Source organism: Leucoraja erinacea, chromosome 32 (assembly GCF_028641065.1).
Source record: "Leucoraja erinacea ecotype New England chromosome 32, Leri_hhj_1, whole genome shotgun sequence".
NCBI classification, from domain to species: domain Eukaryota; kingdom Metazoa; phylum Chordata; class Chondrichthyes; order Rajiformes; family Rajidae; genus Leucoraja; species Leucoraja erinaceus.
Window position 1 is genome coordinate 494,647 of NC_073408.1, and position 17,982 is coordinate 512,628.

At 44.0% G+C, this 17,982-nt stretch overlaps 1 protein-coding gene across 1 annotated transcript; it reads left to right on the plus strand.

Moving 5' to 3' along the window:
* Window positions 1–1,788: 1,788 nt before the first annotated feature.
* LOC129712234 (5-hydroxytryptamine receptor 3A-like) lies at window positions 1,789–17,452 on the plus strand. The gene is made up of 9 exons (XM_055660494.1): window positions 1,789–2,441; window positions 4,595–4,740; window positions 5,377–5,421; window positions 6,045–6,154; window positions 7,413–7,582; window positions 9,970–10,139; window positions 11,511–11,721; window positions 12,401–12,610; window positions 15,203–17,452. The coding sequence occupies exons 1-9, from the start codon at window positions 2,378–2,380 to the stop codon at window positions 15,481–15,483; spliced, it is 1,407 nt and encodes a 468-aa protein (XP_055516469.1). The 5' UTR covers window positions 1,789–2,377; the 3' UTR covers window positions 15,484–17,452.
* The last annotated feature ends 530 nt before the right edge of the window (window positions 17,453–17,982 follow it).

The window sequence follows — 17,982 nt, forward strand, 5'->3', positions numbered from 1 at the left end:
CCGCTGCGACTCTATGCCGCCCAGTAATGTATGAATAGACTTGCAGGCTGGTGGCAGCTGGAGGCCTGGCTATCAGAGCTTGAGTGAAACTGGGAATTCACATGAGATCAAGGTTGGGGGAAGGCAGAGACTTAGTGGTTAGCATCAGAAGACGGGGTAATGCCCCCCCCCCCCCAAATGCAATCTGTAGCCCAGCTGATGTCCGTAGTGGGCAAATACAGAGACCTCATGTGACTGGACATTATTGAATCACCTCCCGCAGCACTGCGGCAGACACCAGCAGACACCAGCAGACTCCTGCAGCAGAGCTCCAGCAGCTCCTGCAGCAGACACCAGCAGACACCAGCAGCTCCTGCAGCTCCTGCAGCTCCTGCAGCAGACACCAGCAGACACCAGCAGCTCCTGCGGCAGACACCAGCAGACACCAGCAGCTCCCGCAGCAGACACCAGCAGACACCAGCAGCTCCCATAACACTGCAGCAGACACCAGCAGCTCCTGCAGCAGACACCAGCAGCTCTATACCTGTGCTAGATGTTCAGGCACATACAACTTTGCAGGACATTTCATAATTTTACAAAGAGACAAACATGTTAGCTTTACGCTGCCAGCAGGGTTTTGCTGGTATATGCAGGTATATGCTGGTTAACACTGGTATATGCTGGTTAACACTGGTATATGCCGGTATATGCTGGTATATGCTGGTTAACACTGGTATATGCTGGTTAACACTGGTATATGCTGGTTAACACTGGTATATGCTGGTATATGCTGGTTAACACTGGTATATGTGGTTAACACTGGTATATGCAGGATTACACTGGTTTGTGCCGGTTTGTGCCAGTTTGCACAGGTTTATGCCGCCAGCATGTCTATAGCAGACCAGGAACTACGAGGTTAAATTATCATGCAAGAATGAAAGAGAATATTTTAATATCTCACTTAAAAGATAATAAATCTTCAATTCATATCATACCTTCCCTGTCTTATTGATAATGAAATATCTCAAAGAGTCACATTGAAATAAATTAAATTAACATTGTTTTTCCTAACATGATATTTTGTTAGTGCATGAATTAGACTGCCAACAGCAGTTCACCAGCATCCCAATCTTATTTCCATTCGCTTTAATAAGATTCACTTATAGCTGAACAACTAAATAAATTATCTGTAAGTCATCTGACCCAACTGTTTGCAGACTTGATTGCTTGTAGCCTGAGGGGAAGATTCCTTTGGGAGAATATGTAGTGCAGCGTAGAGCCGGATAAACATGCCTCATTGCATTTCCCTTCTCTGGGTGAAACTCAATAGCAAATTGCTCCTTTATAATACATTATAGTGTTGAGCAAACTCTGGGACATACACAGACTGGCCATTAGCAAGCAAGTGGAAATGTGGATTAAATTTCCCTCACTGATAAGTTGCTCAACTATCTAACTGATCACCAGAGAGATCAGAAATATAAACTTTTTCACTGTTGCAAAAGTCATTGTAATGTCAAATCATTGATGTTTTAATGAGGCAATGATGGTGACTCAAAAGTTGTAAGACATCTTTGTAATGTAACGTGTTGCAAATATTTTGTACAACCAGCAAGTCATTGACAATGATAAGATGACATTGGTGAGTTACAGTGTCCATCAGTAGAGGGTAACGTGTGTGGAAGAGAATGACATTCGTGTAGGCAAGAGTGAAATGTTTCCACTTCACTAAGTGGCAGCAACGACTAAGCTACGATCCTGAACCACAAACACTTTTAGTATATAATCAATCATCCAATTTGTAAATCCCTGTAAATCAAATACAGATCCAATTTTAGAGCATTACATTCCTCTATATAAATTGCCACTTTCTGAAATCAAAGCGTGTCCAGAGTCATCTGCTATTTATTTTGATCAATTTGAAGTTTTCTAGGATTCTGATGTTGAGATGGTGACTCAGTCACTCACTCTGTGGGCAGTGAGCAATACTCTGCTTGAAGCTGGATAGTGCTACAGAGATGACATCAGCTAGTAATACTGGCTGGAACCCGACACTGAGTTCCTGTACATCTGATTACGTGAGCCATGAATCACCAGCCGGTCCATAAACACTAGGGGAGCAGAGGAACAAAGTTACGCATGGACAGACACAAATAACTGGAGTAACTCAGCGGCACAGGCAGCATCTCTGGAGAGAAGGAACAGGTGACGTTTTGGTCTGAGACCCTTCTTCAGAAGTCACTCACGGGTTGGGTTAAAGTCACTTTTAATGAAGAATCGGGATTAGTAGACTGCCTTTGTCCTGAACAGCTCCAGTGGACCTCCAGCTCACTGCCCGACTGAAACATCTGCCTTTAGACTTCAGAATCACTGACTTGCAAGAGGTACAAGAGTCAACATGAGCTTCCACATATCCTGGGCAGTTGTGTCCATAGTTCTCAATGCTTTGCTATCTTCTGGAGGTAGGTAGATCTGTGTTGCTCTTGTGAACTTGTATGTAAATGACTGTCTCTCTCGACCTTCCATCCCACACCCATCTCTTATTTGGAACAGTATCGAGTTTGTACCTTGAGCTAGGTCTTGTAATATAAATTGCTGCCCTGCTGAAGCCAATATGTCATTATACTGGGCAATAGGTGATCAACTAGTGTCAAGATTCAATGCATAATCTAAAGTCTACACAGACGTTGCGGTTATTGGTGGAGTTACCTGATAGAAGCCAACAACCTCCATACAATCAGTCTGAAGAAGGGTTTCGGCCCGAAACGTTGCCTATTTCCTTCGCTCCATAGATGCTGCTGCAACCGCTGAGTTTCTCCAGCTTTTTTGTGTAACCTTCGATTCTCCAGCATCTGCAGTTCCCTCTTAAACTCCATACAATCATGTTTTCTATCAGGATGGAAGTAGTTTTTCAAGAATTAAGCTCATCAGTTCCTTCCTGTGATATCTTTGATGCATTTCAGGAGATGATCCTTAAAGCTGATACTTTGCACCACGTTCTGAAAGTTTCCTCGAGAAGCTATTCTTCATCGTCTGGTCCTAGGCCACCCTATTCATTTATGGAGGATGTGCGGCACGGTGGTGCAGCGGTAGAGTTGCTGCCTCACAGCGCCAGGGACCCAGGTTTGATCCTGACTACGGGTGCTGTCTGTACGGAGTTTGTACATTCACCCTGTGACCACATGGTTTGTAGGATACTGCTCGTGCACGGGGCAATTGCTGGTTGGGCTGGACCAGGTCGACCCAAGGGCCTGTTTTCACACTATGCCTCTAAAGTGTGTCTCGAAACTCTGTCAGGAGTTAACTTCTAGCACTTTGAAGTCACTTATTCCATTGTTTAAGAAAGAACTGCAGATGCTGGAAAAAATTGAAGGTAGACAAAAAATGCTGGAGAAACTCAGTGGGCGAGGCAGCATCTATGGAGAGCAGGAATAGGTGATTCCTTCTCTTGTCATCGCCTATTCCTCCCCTCCATAGGTGCTGCCTCACCCGCTGAGTTCTCAGTATTTTGTGTCTACCTTCACTTATTCCATTATTATTTTGCAAAATTACTATAATTTTATTTCCTTCCACTTTTAGCTAATCTTGTGCCAAAAACTCCAGCTTCAGAGATACTGTGGCTTGTGCAGATATGGTCACTAAACAATGAAAGATAAATAGACATCTCAACAAACCTGCGGAAAAATATTTAGAACGAGCGGAACGAGAGCCAGGGACAAAGACATTGTTTTACCAGAGGTGATGGGTGATGTCTGAAATGTTCTGCCTCAAAGGGCAATCACAGCAAATTCAAGATAAGCTTTGGAAAAGGAATTGCATGAGTGCTTAAAGGGCAATAATATGGACAGAGCTACGTGGCATAGACATTGGATGGCTCAATTAATGACATGAAGTGACATCTCTATCGTTTATCATCCTCAGTCCTCAAGAATTAAATATTGAATTACAAAAACAAGGAGTTGCAACATTTACGCAGATGATAAATAAACACAAAATGAAATAGAAATAGAACTGAAGTCTGGGAACACTGTACAATACTGTTGCAACAATGTGTGAGTGTTTCATACCAGTGACTGTGGATAAAAATCTATGTTTATGACCGATGCAATCAATTATTTAGTTATTGCTGGACATTGATACGTGTGAGAACTTGCTATATAGTCTGAAGAAGGGTGTCGACCCGAAACGTCACCCATCCCTTCTCTCCAGAGATGCTGCCTGTCCCGTTGTGCCTCTACGGTTTATACAAACTGGCTTTGCCTCCTGCATTAAAACAGTGTCCAGATTACACAACAGTCTTTCATTGAGAATTGAAATGGACACAAAATGTATTCTAGAAACGTCCTCCAGGGGCGACACTGTTCTACCTAAACCACGGGTGCTGCCTGTACGGAGTTTGCACGTTCTCCCTGTGACCACGTGGGTTTTCTCAGGGTGCTCCAGTTTCTTCCCACATTTCCCAGTAACTTCTTTATGACCTAGAGAAAGGCCATTCGGCCCCTTGAGACTATGCATGTTAGCGCAGCAATCCTTTCCCCAACTGAGCACCTTTCTACCTTATTTTTGGCTGTTGCAAATTATTTTGTTTCTAATGCATTTTCACCATCATTTTCAGTGCAGCCAATGGGAAATCATTCTACAACCCTGGAGCTTTCGAACTATCTAATGGCCAACTACTCCAAGGCAGTCCGACCAGTGCGGGACTGGAGGAGAACAACAACAGTGGCCATCGACTTGATGGTGTACGCCATCCTAAACGTGGTATGTAGCCGCGTGCCGTCTGGGTTCAACATTCACACCTCTGGCAACTTCTCTGCTTCATAGCAAAGCAACTCAATTGGTCCCCGTGCCTGAACCCCCACATGCCCACACCCCCACATGCCTGAACTATTTACTATTTTAAAAAACTTAAATCAAGGCCAAAAATTCGTTAAATGGAGATCAAGCAATGAGTCTGAGTGATGGAACAGTTACAAAGGGCTGAATGGCCCACTCATCTTTCTATGTTAGACAAGACTCCTTCATATGTGCACTCACAGACAGAGAGACAGTGACAGAGACAGGCTGATACACACAGGCTGACTGACAGACACACACACACACAGACACACATACAGACACACAGACACACATACAGACACACACACACACACACAGACACACATACAGACACACACACACACACAGACACACATACAGACACACACACGCACGCACGCACGTACACACAGACACACATACAGACACACACACACACACATGCACACACACACACACACAGACACACATACAGACACACACACGCACATGCACACACAGTCCATTGAGTGCGATTATTCCACATCCCCAACTATTACAAAAGATGATTGGTTGATGGATTGCTTTATCTAATTGCAGGATGAGAAAAATCAAGTTCTAACCACATATATCTGGTACCGACAGGTAAGACATTAACTGCACAGACTTGACTAAGAGTGGGACATTGTGATTAAATGTAAAATAAAAGCTATAGGTAAATAATGATCTGTTTAGGATGTCCCATTGATAGCAATATTGGAACGTTTACCGGCTGTCCATCAAACCCATCTATGTTGTAAGATAGAAAATACTGCAGGTCAAGAAATAGAGTTAAGGGCTTGTCTCACTTTCCCGAGCTGCTCACGAGTTCTCCCGAGTTTTCCCCTTGATTCAAACTGGGAGAATGTTTGTAAGGGGTCCGTAGATAGATCGTAGCAGCTCGTGATGCCAACCGTCGGGATGGTTTTTCCAGCACGACAAAAAATGTCCACGAGTAAAAAGATAGTCAGGAGGAGAAAAACTGACCCGTTACGAACATTCTCCGAGTTCAAATCAAGGGGAAAACTCAATAGATAATAGTTGCAGGAGTAGGCCATTTGGCCCTTCAAGCCAGCACCACCATTCAATATGATCATAGCTGATTCGGGAGAATTTGTGAGCAGCTCGGGAAAGTGGGATCATATTGTGCAACGTCCTGTTCTGTGAGTGGACATTTTTCAGAGCTGGGTACAAACATTAGTTAATGATCTCTCTCCGATGCATTACAGTTTTGGACAGACGAGTTCTTGCAGTGGGATCCACAGGATTTTGACAACATCATTCAGTTATCAATTCCCACAGAAAATATTTGGGTGCCGGACATTTTAATAAATGAATTGTAAGTCCTATATTTTATTATTAATGGTGACACAGACTAAAATATACAACTTGTACAAGCTCATAAGTTCAAGGAGCCGCATTAGGCCATTCGGCCCATCAAGTCTACTCCGCCATTCAATCATGGTTGATCAATCTCTCCCTCCTATCCCCATTCTGCCTTCTCCCCATAACCCCAGACACCTGTACTAATCAAGAACCACACACAACTTGTACTAGACTCTGACACAAAGAGGTTCATGTTTAAATATCACCGCTGGCTATTTCTAAACTCTTATTAGCAAGAGTTTGGATTCGTTTTTTTTAACTTTCTTGGTGATTTTTTTTAACCCAAATCTCGGAATATTTAAGTATTTGTTACCTCTCAGCTATTTCCAAATCAACATATCGCCATTCCTCGTGTTTCTGATAGCCCCTCCAACCCACCAACCAATGTTCGGTACCTGTGGAGCAATAAAAATATTAAGATAGCGTGTTGAAATATTTTTTTAAATAGGCAATTCATATTATTGGCGGGACATAAAAACAAGATTCAGTCTGTAACATGCTGTTAATGTAACTCTAGCATGCTCCAAAGACTCATCATGTCCTTCACTCTATGTCCTTCACTCTATGTAAATTCAATTAGCAAATACATTTATAATGTAAAGCTGGTATCAGTAGCAGAGACCACCTGACACAGGACCATTGTAAAATCCCATGTCATTCACTCAATTCCTTCACTGTTGGTGCTGCCATGCAGAGCTCCAGGGCTCTGCCTTCAATCCCAACCTCGGCTGCTGCCCATGTAGAGTTTGCACGTTCTCCCTGTGACATTCTCAACCCAGGGATGGTCTTGCAAGGAACAAGTGTGGGCCATGGAGGGGAATGGAACCATGCATGCTGGCTTCACCAATAATGTCCATGTCCTGTAAATGGACACATCTCTTGGCCAGACTGGTCGAGTCTTTGACCGACACTCTCCACAGACCCTCGTCACCTTATGTGTAGGAAGGAACTGCAGATGCTTTAAATCGAGGAAAGACACAAAAATGCTGGAATAACTCTGGAGTAAGGTGGAGTAACAGGGTGGGACAGGCAGCATCTCTGGAGAGAAGGAATAGGTGACATCAGTCTGAAAAAGGGTCTAGACCTGAAACGTCACCCATTCCTTCGCTCCAAAGATGCTGCCTATCCCGCTGAGTTACTCCAGCTTTTTGTGTCTATCTTCACCTTATCTGGACCCCGTGTTGCCGGCTTAAGCACAAGTTTTCTTTCAGTGTCGATGTAGGTAAATCTCCAGATATTCCGTACGTTTACGTCAACCACGAGGGTCAAGTGAAGAATTACAAACCTATCCAGGTGGTCACTGCCTGCAGCCTGGAGATCTACAGCTTTCCATTCGATGTCCAGAACTGTACCTTCACCTTTACTAGCTGGCTACACAACAGTAAGTAACTGAGCTGGCCGCTCTGCTTGGTAGAGGTTTGCACGATGAGACATTAGAAAGGAAGATGTCCAACTTCAACTTCAGTGAAAATGGTGAAAAAAATCACGAGCTGTAAAATGGCCAATAAAGTAATTTGTTTTACAAAATCAGTTGCAATGACCAACAGGGAGAGTTCAAGGGTTGGACACTACTCAAACCACCTGGAATGTAACGCACAATGACATGTTTAGTGGTTCCAGCCATCTTCACCTTCACGTACAAGTGGAAACGAACGGAAAAAAACTATGATCAAAAGGAAAAAAAGGTAAAAAAGGAGGAAAAGAAAAGAAAGGGATAAAGGAAGAGAAAGGATGGAGGAACTGAGACAAAGAACTGCAGATTCTGGAGCAAAACACAAGTGTGGGGAGGCCAGTTCATTGGCTATATTTAAGAGGGAGTTAGATGTGGCCCTTGTGGCTAAGGGGATCAGAGGGTATGGAGAGAAGGCAGGTACAGGATACTGAGTTGGATGATCAGCCATGATCATATTGAATGGCGGTGCAGGCTCGAAGGGCCGAATGGCCTACTCCTGCACCTATTGTCTATGTTTCTATGTTTCTATGTTTCTAAGTCAGTGGGTCAGGCAGATGTGTGGTGGGATTGGATAGGCAGATTGATGATAGCAGGGAAGTGATGTGATTTAGCTTCCACCGCCCCACTGAAGTCTTACAGAAAAACTGAGTTGTTTATGAAGGAACCTCGTAGCTCAGAGTGTTCTAGATCATTGAGACCAGGAAGCCATGTTAAAACTGGGAAAAGGTCATTCAGGAAAATGATGTTTATTCCAATTTCACCCCAGCTCATGTTTCTACTTGGTTACAAAACACACTAATCGCTTACCAGGTTAGGAAATGTTCTTCTAATATTGATTTCCAATTTATTCTGTTCCTCTGTTCATTTCAATTAACAGTCTCTGGTGTTATTGATCATTTATGTAGATTCCATGTTCATTATTTCTCAACCATTTAAGTCCATGTACACCTTGATCTAGTCCTGTAACATTTTTCTTAAGACTCTGCAAAGCTTTTTTTTAAATTCTTTCCCCAGATCATTGCTCCTACAATTTCTAACTGTTGGAAATATTCAACCAGAGCCATAGAGTTATAACAAAAGGAAACAGGCCCTTTGATCTCTCATCCCTGCTGACCAAGGTGTCTTCCCGAGCTATTTGCCTGCATTTGACCCATATCTCTCTAAACCTTTCTCCTTCCAGCTACCTGTCCAGATGTCTTTTAAACATTGTAATTTTACTCAGTCACTTCCATCACTTCATCTGTCCAGTGTCCATAGATGAACAACTCTTTGTGTGGAAAATCATGCCCCTTGGGTCCCCTGTAGATCTCCCCCCTCTCATCTCAAACCTATGCCCTTTTACTTTGAGATTCCTTGGGAACTGCAGTCACAATCCATGCCTTTCATGATTTGATACATCTCTGTAAAGTTAACTCTCAGCTTCAAGGGAAACAATCCCGACCTCTGCTATCTCCTTATAACTCAAGTCATCTAGTTCTGACAATAACCCTGTGAATCTTTTCTGCACCCTCTTGAGCTCAATCCCATCCTTCCTGAACAGCTCGAGGACCAGAACAGCGCACAATATTCCAAGTACATTCTCACTAATTTCATGTACAGCTGGCCTATTCATATCAGAGTAAGAATAGATGTATAAATCAAATTAACCACTAAATTGGTGGGGAATAATGTTATTCCAAAGATATCATTGGTATACTTTGTGAAAATGATACAATTCACCATTAACAAACTGTCCTAATGAACGACTTGTGCCAAATGAAGATTGGGAGAACAGGTTTGGTTCTATCAGTAAAATTAACACTTTTCCATAGCTTACCATTGCAAACTTCAAACAATTATCAGTTGGAAAGTGGGAAGTGCTAAAGGATCCTTAATATTATCCAGTGCATTTGTTCAAGAAATCATTGGATAACGTTCTTCAGCAAACCTGAAAGTAGACAAATCTAGCATGTATACTTTAATCGGACCTCCTAGACTTTATCTTGCACTAAACGTTATCCTATATCTGTACATGGGGGACGGTTTAATTGTAATCATTTATTGTCTTTTCGCTGGCTGGTTAACACGCAACAAGCTTTTCACTGTACCTCGGTACACGTGACAATAAACTAAACTCATGCATATTTACATCCTGCAAGTCACGTGTGGACGTCAGGTAATGGCACTTGCAGCAAGTATGTTTGGCCGATGGTCTCCACTCCAGTAGGAAGTTGCGATCTGTGGCCAATGCGCTGTTACAAACATTAACTGCAATGTTGGTGCTGCAATGGTGATCTCATATCGGTGCTGCAATGGCTTTGCCTTAATGTGTCTAGTTCGGGATATCAACATCTCTCTGCTGCGATCACCCGAGGCTGTGAAATATGATCGGAGCATCTTCATGAACAAAGGGGAATGGGAACTTCTCTACATCAACACACAATTCAACGAATTCAACCTGGAGCGGGAAGTGACCAATGATGGCTATGCAGAAATGCGTTTCTATGTAAGTTTCCACACTTAATGTACAGGTAGCCTTTGATCTCAGCAAAGCAAATGGTGGCGTTACATCACAAACTATACGTAGAACATGCAGGATTAGTGGAGACACAAGGAACTGCAGATGCTGGAATCATAAGCAAAACACAAAGTGCTGGAGGAACTCAGCGGGTCAGCCAGCATCTGCAGAGGGAATGGACAGGTGATGTTTTAGGATGGGACCATATTTCAGTCTGTTTTAGTCCACGTTGGCATTTATACTCTGCTCCCATTGTTCCTCAGCTAAAGCTATCGGCATATTCATAACCACCTTGTCCTTCACATCAAGAATGTGTCAACTCCCTTTACATGAGGATTTGTCCCATAGTCTCATTGCTCTTTGGGTAAAGAATGGTTTTCTTAATTCATGGATGTTATTGCTGCTGTAAGCCTTGAGCTGAACCTTCCACAAGGGAACATTCTTTCCACATCACCCCTTTCAAACCTCTTCATCGTTCAAAAACTTACTATGTCACCTCTCAGCCTCCGTCAGAGTAAAGAGGCCTGGTCTGTTCCTCACTTCCTGGTGCATGTATCCTTGTAGTTCAGGTGTGATCTAACTCTCAGGAATGGTGTTGAGTCTTTGATGTCATCAGTGAAGGTGCACAGAGTCGTTACTAACAAGGGCACTGCTTTTTCTCAGTGATAATTATCCAACACTATCAACTTTGGTCCCGCATTCATCCTGTACTCCTTTGTTGTTTTGAGGGGTGTAACAGTGGCGCAGCGGGTAGAGTTGCTGCCTCACAGCGCCAGAGACCCGGGTTCAATCCAGACCTCGGGTGCTGCCTGTGTGGAGTTTGCACGTTCTCCCTGTGACCGTGTGGGTTTCCACCGGGTGCTCCGGTTTCCTCCCACATCCCAAAGACAATAGACAATAGACAATAGACGCAGCAGTAGGCCATTCAGCCCTTCGAGCCAGCACCGCCATTCAATGTGATCATGGTTGATCATCCCCAATCAGTACCCCGTTCCTGCCTTCTCCCCATATCCCCTGACTCCGCTATTTTTAAGAGCCCTATCTAGCTCTCTCTTGAAAGCATCCAGAGCCTCCATCGCCCTCTGAGGCAGAGAATTCCACAGCCCTCTGAGGCATTCTCTGTGAGTTCCACAGACTCACCATTCTCTGTGAGTTCCACAGACTCACCACTCTCTGTGCAGGTTTGTAAGTTGCCCCTGGTGTGTAGGGAGTGGGTGAGAAGGTGGGATAACATAGAACTAGTGTGAAGGGTGACCGATGGTCAGTGTGGACTCGGTGGGTCAGTGCTGCATCTCTAAACTAAACATCGTTCATTGTTGGAGTTGTCACAAGAATATTTCTCCCCTTGCTTTCTCTTAGCTGGTCATCAGAAGACGGCCCTTGTTTTATGCCGTCAACCTGCTGCTGCCCAGCATCTTGTTGATGCTCATGGACATCATTGGCTTTAATTTGCCTCCAGATTGTGCAGAGCGAGTCTCCTTTAAAATCACCCTTCTCTTGGGCTATTCCGTCTTCCTGATCATTGTATCCGATACCCTTCCAGCCACGGCAATTGGCACGCCGCTGATAGGTGAGTGGAACTAGCCCCACTTTCCTGACCATTCTTGTTATGTCTTGGGCGGTAGTTTGGGTTGAATCCAAAATTGGACTATTCATGCATTTTAAATTTGCTTGAGCCTGTGTCTTTTAAAGAGAAAATGTTCTTGTAGCATTTGTCGAGCATTAAAAACCTTGCAAGTATACTATAATATGTATATTGTACAGTATACTATAATATGTATATTGTACAGTATACTATAATATGTATATTGTACAGTATACCATAATATGTATATTAAGTATCAATGTAGAGTGTGTGGAAATTTATTAAGGGGAACTCTAGCAGTAATGGACTACTGTATGCTCTCTCACTTGGCCATCTATGTTCCAGGCGTGTAGTTTGTGGTGTGCATGTATGCTCTCTCACTTGCAGGCGTGTAGGTGGTGTGCATGTATGCTCTCTCACTTGGCCATCTATGTTCCAGGCGTGTAGTTTGTGGTGTGCATGTATGCTCTCTCACTTGGCCATCTATGTTCCAGGCGTGTAGTTTGCGGTGTGCATGTATGCTCTCTCACTTGGCCATCTATGTTCCAGGCGTGCTACTTTGTGGTGTGCATGTATGCTCTCTCACTTGGCCATCTATGTTCAGGTGTGTAGTTTGCGGTGTGCATGTATGCTCTGCTCTCTCACTTGGCCATCTATGTTCCAGGCGTGTACTTTGTGGTGTGCATGGCCTTGCTGGTCATCAGCCTGACAGAGACTATTTTCATCGTACGATTGATCCACAAGCAGGACCTCCAGCCACAGGTCCCTGAATGGCTCAAGCACTTGGTTCTGGAAAAGGTCACCGTCTGGTTCTGTATCCCCAACAAAAAGCCGCCCAGCCCTGCACTGCCGTACGACAGGAAACACAACCCTGGTAAGTGATGGGTCCCACCGAAACCAGATAGTTTCCCCACAATTTGTCATTGCATTCGGAAACGAGGGACTGAGGTGAACTAGGTTCAAGCAGGACATGGAAAGGGAAGGTTTAGAGAGCTATGGGCCACATGGGATTAGTACGGGTATCAGGGGGGTAGGGAGAAGGCAGGAGAATGGGGTTAGGAGGGAGAGACAGATCAGCCATGATTCAATAACAGAGCAGACTTGATGGGCCGAATGGCCTAATTCTGCTCCTAGAACATGTGAACAAACCCGGCCAAATAGGACTAGCTTGGATGTAGCACCTTGGCCAGCATGGATGAGTTGGGCCGAAGGGCCTGTTTCCATGCTGGATGATTTGATAGGTCAGAGGGACCTGCCCAATACTTGAATGTTGCCCCAGTAACAGCTTGCACCAGAACTCCCTCATCTCTGCAGACACAGTAAACAATAAGCAAAGCAAGACATTAACGTCAATAAATCCTAGGATTGATTTCCTAATAAATGAACCCACTGTACTGTTATTTAATGAGTTAAATAGCTGTGGCTCTCTAACTGTCTAAAGTAGTTGCTATTATGGTACAGAGTTGAGGACCAGTCTCGAGGCAGTGGAGAACCAACAATTACCTACGGACTTTGTAAGTAGGAACAAGGAATCTCTACTCAACAATAAGACCATGTGATAAGAGCAGAAATAGGCCATTCGGCCCATCAATTCTACTCTGCCATTCAATCATGGCTGATCTACCTCTCCCTCCTAACCCCATTCTCCTGCCTTCTCCCCATAACCCTGGCACCCGTACTAATCAAGACTCTGTCTATCTCCACCATTGACTTGGCCTCCACAGCGTCTGGCAATGATTCCCACAGATTCACCGTCGTCTGACTGAACATAAAGCTACTGATCACAGCTCCAACAACCCAAATTTATTCCTAGTCTTCAATGCTGTCTGTCTGGAGTTTGCATGTCCCCCCTGTGGACTTTGCACCTTCCTCCCCATGTTGACGAGTGGCTGAGGAGTTAATGGGAATGTGGGGAGAATAAAATGAGTTAAAGTAGGGTTGGTTGTCTGGTGGTTAGCATGGGCCCAGTGGGCTGAAGGGCCTGTTTCTGTGCTGTATCTCATCGAGTGCATGGAAGGGGATTTGTGACATGCAACATGTAAAACATCAAGTTGGACCATGACTCATTGCATCCCAGGTAGTCTGGTGATTAATGAACCAACCAGTGGAAAATTACCCCAAACACAGTCACCACGTTCGAAATAGTAAACGTGGCAGTGAGGTTTCAAATTAATGTCCAATAAGCTGCTGAACCTTTGCAAAGGTTTTCACCGATTGTGAAGTGTTGAGAATAATCCATTCTGTCTCTTCACGCCCGGCCCACACCACTGACCCAGTGTGGACGTCAGGACAACGGGCCTTCAAGGCCAAGATAAGACTTGGATACAAGTTGGTGGCCGTAACGTGGCAACTCTGTGTCCTGCCCTGGTGAAGCCCTGTCATACACACACTGCATTACAAGCATTAGACTTGTATACTTATCTATGATTATCTAGAGTATAATTTGAATGGATTGTTTGCAAAACTATAAATGTCACCGTACCTGGGTACATGAAGAATCATTGAATCATTCAGTTCCACCCTCATTTAGTTGGAGATATTGAGCGCAGAATGAAGGCTAGAGTTCCAGTGAAAGACTGACTGTCTTCTCAAAGGTGCCGTCTGTCAGAAGTGAGGGCAAAGCAAGTAGCCGTGGCATTGTCAGGAGGATGTTACATTAACTGCGGCACTCATTCAAGGAAGACTAGAGTCCCCAGGGCACTGCCTCTGCTTACCTTTCAGCCAACATCACTCCAATAGATTATCTGATACTGGCTGTTTACATATCAATTGTCCAGACACCTATATTGCACCCTAGGCACCACATTAACTTGACGTCAATAATTGCTAAGCATTTTGCAATGCCCTGTTGTCATGAAAGACAAGACCTAAGTGATAAATGTTTCTATTTGTAATTTAAATAACTAGAATTAGGAATAGTTTGGATATTTCTGAGACGTGTTATGCACAAGATGCTCTGATCACATGGAGAATCTCTCGCCAGCAGAGAGTTTTAATAATAAATCATCTTATATCCCAACATACACTGTGCAAATGTTATCAGACAAATGGGACTCTAAGCATGGATAGACAGGTTTGGAGGGAGATGGACCAAATGCAGGCAAGTGGGACTAGTGTAGCTAGGACATGTTGGCTAGTGTGGGCAAGTTGGGCTGAAGGGCCTGTTTCCACACTGTATCACTCTATGACTACACTACATGAAGCACAAGGACATGTAGTTTTATGCTTGGTGAAGGAAGCAAGCTTTAAGAATATTGTGACTGTGGTTTGATAGCGGAGATTTTTACAGAGGTGTAAAATGTACAAGCGAAGGGTTGAAGGTTCAAGTAATTGAAGTCATGAATGTACACGAGGCCAGAATTGGAGTTTGTAAAGAATTATCGGCCTGAAGGAGTTCAGAGATGGGTGGGTTTATCGTGGGAAAAGGTAAATGTTCACCTCAGGACATGGTTTAATTTGACCTCAGCAGTGGCGCAGATTGGCTGCAGGAATGAAGCACCATGCAACGTGTCCGATGAGCCAGGACCGCCCGTGTCAGACTCGCTGCAGGGAGTAGACTGTATCCTGCATGAGGTGTCAGCCATCCGCCACTTCCTGGAGAAGCGGGAACGGTTCAGGGACATCGCCAAGGAGTGGCTGGAGGTGGGATATGTGTTGGATGTTCTCCTCTATCGTGTGTATCTGCTGGTGGTCACAGTCTACATCATTATCCTCAGCATCCTGTGGTCTGTCTGGCAACACTCCTGAATCAAAGGATCGCAACCCACCTATTACTGTCCAACCAGCAAGGTACACACTTGAGGGTTTGCGTTCTACCTTGTCTTGCATCGTTAGATCATTGACAGTTTGGGAACAGGCCCGTTGGCCTTTCACTCCCACGTCGAGTGATGTTCTACACCCCTACTTTCCTCAAACCCCTTCCGCACAAGATCCTTCCCTTTCTCCACACATGTTAATCCAACACATATATCAATGGCTTTAATTGTTAACGTATTTTCAACAACCATAGCTAAGAATATGTCACTCGCACTAAAGATGCAATATATTAGCAGCTGTCCAATGTCATCAGATTCCAAAATTCTTGCATTAATTGGAATGGAATTTTGATGATGGCTCCCACAGCCACCACTACATCATGCGTTTAGTCTTGGGTGATGCTGGACCTCCTCATGGAGAAACCAAATTTAATTAAGGCCCATCTGATGAGGCACCCAGAGGTAACTGAACATGTGGAGCCAATTTCTCACCCAATGAGATGGGTTGAATGATTCCCCACTGATTTATGGATGAAGCTGAAATTGTTCTCGTGCTCACGGGCAAAGAGCGTTACTGACCATTGTCATCGTATCAGCCCCTTTGGGACATTGAAGCAACAGTGGATTAAATCCTGCCTGGTTTTACTTCCTTCTTAAGCATCCCAGAAGTGTAATATTAAATAAAAGTGCCATGTCTAAACGTCACAATGATTGGATGAAGGCAGGATGACTCAGGGGTGGGTTGCACTGTAAACACAATCTGCTCTGATTGGACCTTGTGAAACATATCACATCATAACCAACCATTGTTCATTTGTCTTTTCCTGGTTCCCACTCGATAACTCCGCACCTTGTCCTGTACGATATTCCCTTCTCGCTCGCTATGTTGAAAGTAAAAAGCAAAGCTGAATCTGAAACTCATTGGAACAAAAGGCCGCCAGAGGCTGTTCAACACATTTGTGTGTCCCAAGTGTTGTGAATCCACAGAGATCTTAATAAACAAAGCTGGTCCGACTGCCTTAAGCTGTTGAATTATTCTCCCATTTTCCTGATGCTTTCCCATTGCCACTTTCATTTCACTGCACATCTCGTATGTGTAGGTGACAAATAAACTTGACTTGACTTGACTTGAAACACAAGATTCTCCACTAAAAGTGAAGAACTATTGCAAGTAGCAATGTTATGGCCAGTTTATGGCTGTTTTCCCCAGGGGACCATGTCATGGTTCCATTAGGTATATTTACATTGAAGATTCACAGATACACAGACTAGAGATGAAGAACACAGGCAGACCAATCCTTCATCCAACATTCTGACAGAAGAATATTTAATCATTTCTCACGGATCCCATCACACCCTTTGCTTCTTTGAGCACGATATCTCATTGTGGTGTCAAATGTCCACAGTAGAGGGCAGTCACTGCTCATACTCAAGAGAATATTCTCATTTTCTTCTATCATTGCTTTAACACAACAACAGTTAGTATTTGGCCTATTCCCATTGAGCAGGAACCAAGACTGGAGCATCACCTCCAGCAGATCACAGGCTCGGCTATCATGGGTCTCCAAACTCTGACCCCGATCAATAATCAGATACTTCATGGACCCACAACATCAGGTCATCCAACCCCATCAAGTACCATCCCTTCTTCTCTCCCACATATGACTAGTTGTTTTCCCACAAATACCTTGGTCACTCTAGGAGAAAAAGATAAATCCTCACCTGGACCTGCCAAAAAGCGTACAAGTTGTTACCTTGAGGCAAGAGGCTGTTAGTTGCGTTAACCCGACAGTAATCATTGCGTATGGGTTTTCTCCCAACGCGATGTCGGTAAGATATTTTACTCTGATGAAGATTGTATATGTCCCATGTATTCAACCAAGAACTGCTGAGTGTTTTGATTGTCATTGTTGCCCTGAATGTTGTAATACTCCAGCTAAATAAACTGTGTCAAACAGCAACCCCTTTCTGTGGAGCACCGTTTACTGACAATAAAGTCAATAAAGCCTAATTCAGCTCCCATGATGGGCTGGGAGATTGCAACCTTCACCTGGTCCACCCGCCCTGTTTCGACGAATGCTATCAACCCGCCATGCACAATCAAATAGAACAAGTTGTCCGACAACTTTAGACTGTGCACACCATACGCAAGAAGAAGGTCCTATGATGTATGAACTTATCTTGAGATTCTGGGAAGACCATGCCAGGTGGAGGCTTAGCATTTAAAATGTGGGACAATAAATGATTTAGTGTCAGGGAAAGAAAAGGCTGACATTTCTAGATGGTCACAGAGTGCTAGGCAAAGCAGATTGCCCAAGCAACACTACTTCCTGGTACACCTTGAAAGAGTGTTCAGGGATTGTCTGTCTGTGCCGTTTATTAATTCAATGTTGAGGCAGTGTGTGTGTGTGTGTATATTACACATCCACAGTTAGCAACAGACCACGCACCACCTGTTGAAAAGCAACTGTGACTGACATTAGAAAATCAC

What these genes read in the sequence shown, in the direction of transcription:
- LOC129712234 (XM_055660494.1), top strand. Translation starts at nt 2,378, where the DNA reads ATGAGCTTCCACATATCCTGGGCAGTTGTGTCCATAGTTCTCAATGCT. An exon ending in TGCTTTGCTATCTTCTGGAG is followed by an intron (nt 2,442 to 4,594) that starts GTAGGTAGATCT and finishes CATCATTTTCAG; the next exon opens with TGCAGCCAATGGGAAATCAT. An exon ending in CGACAGGAAACACAACCCTG is followed by an intron (nt 12,611 to 15,202) that starts GTAAGTGATGGG and finishes ATTTGACCTCAG; the next exon opens with CAGTGGCGCAGATTGGCTGC.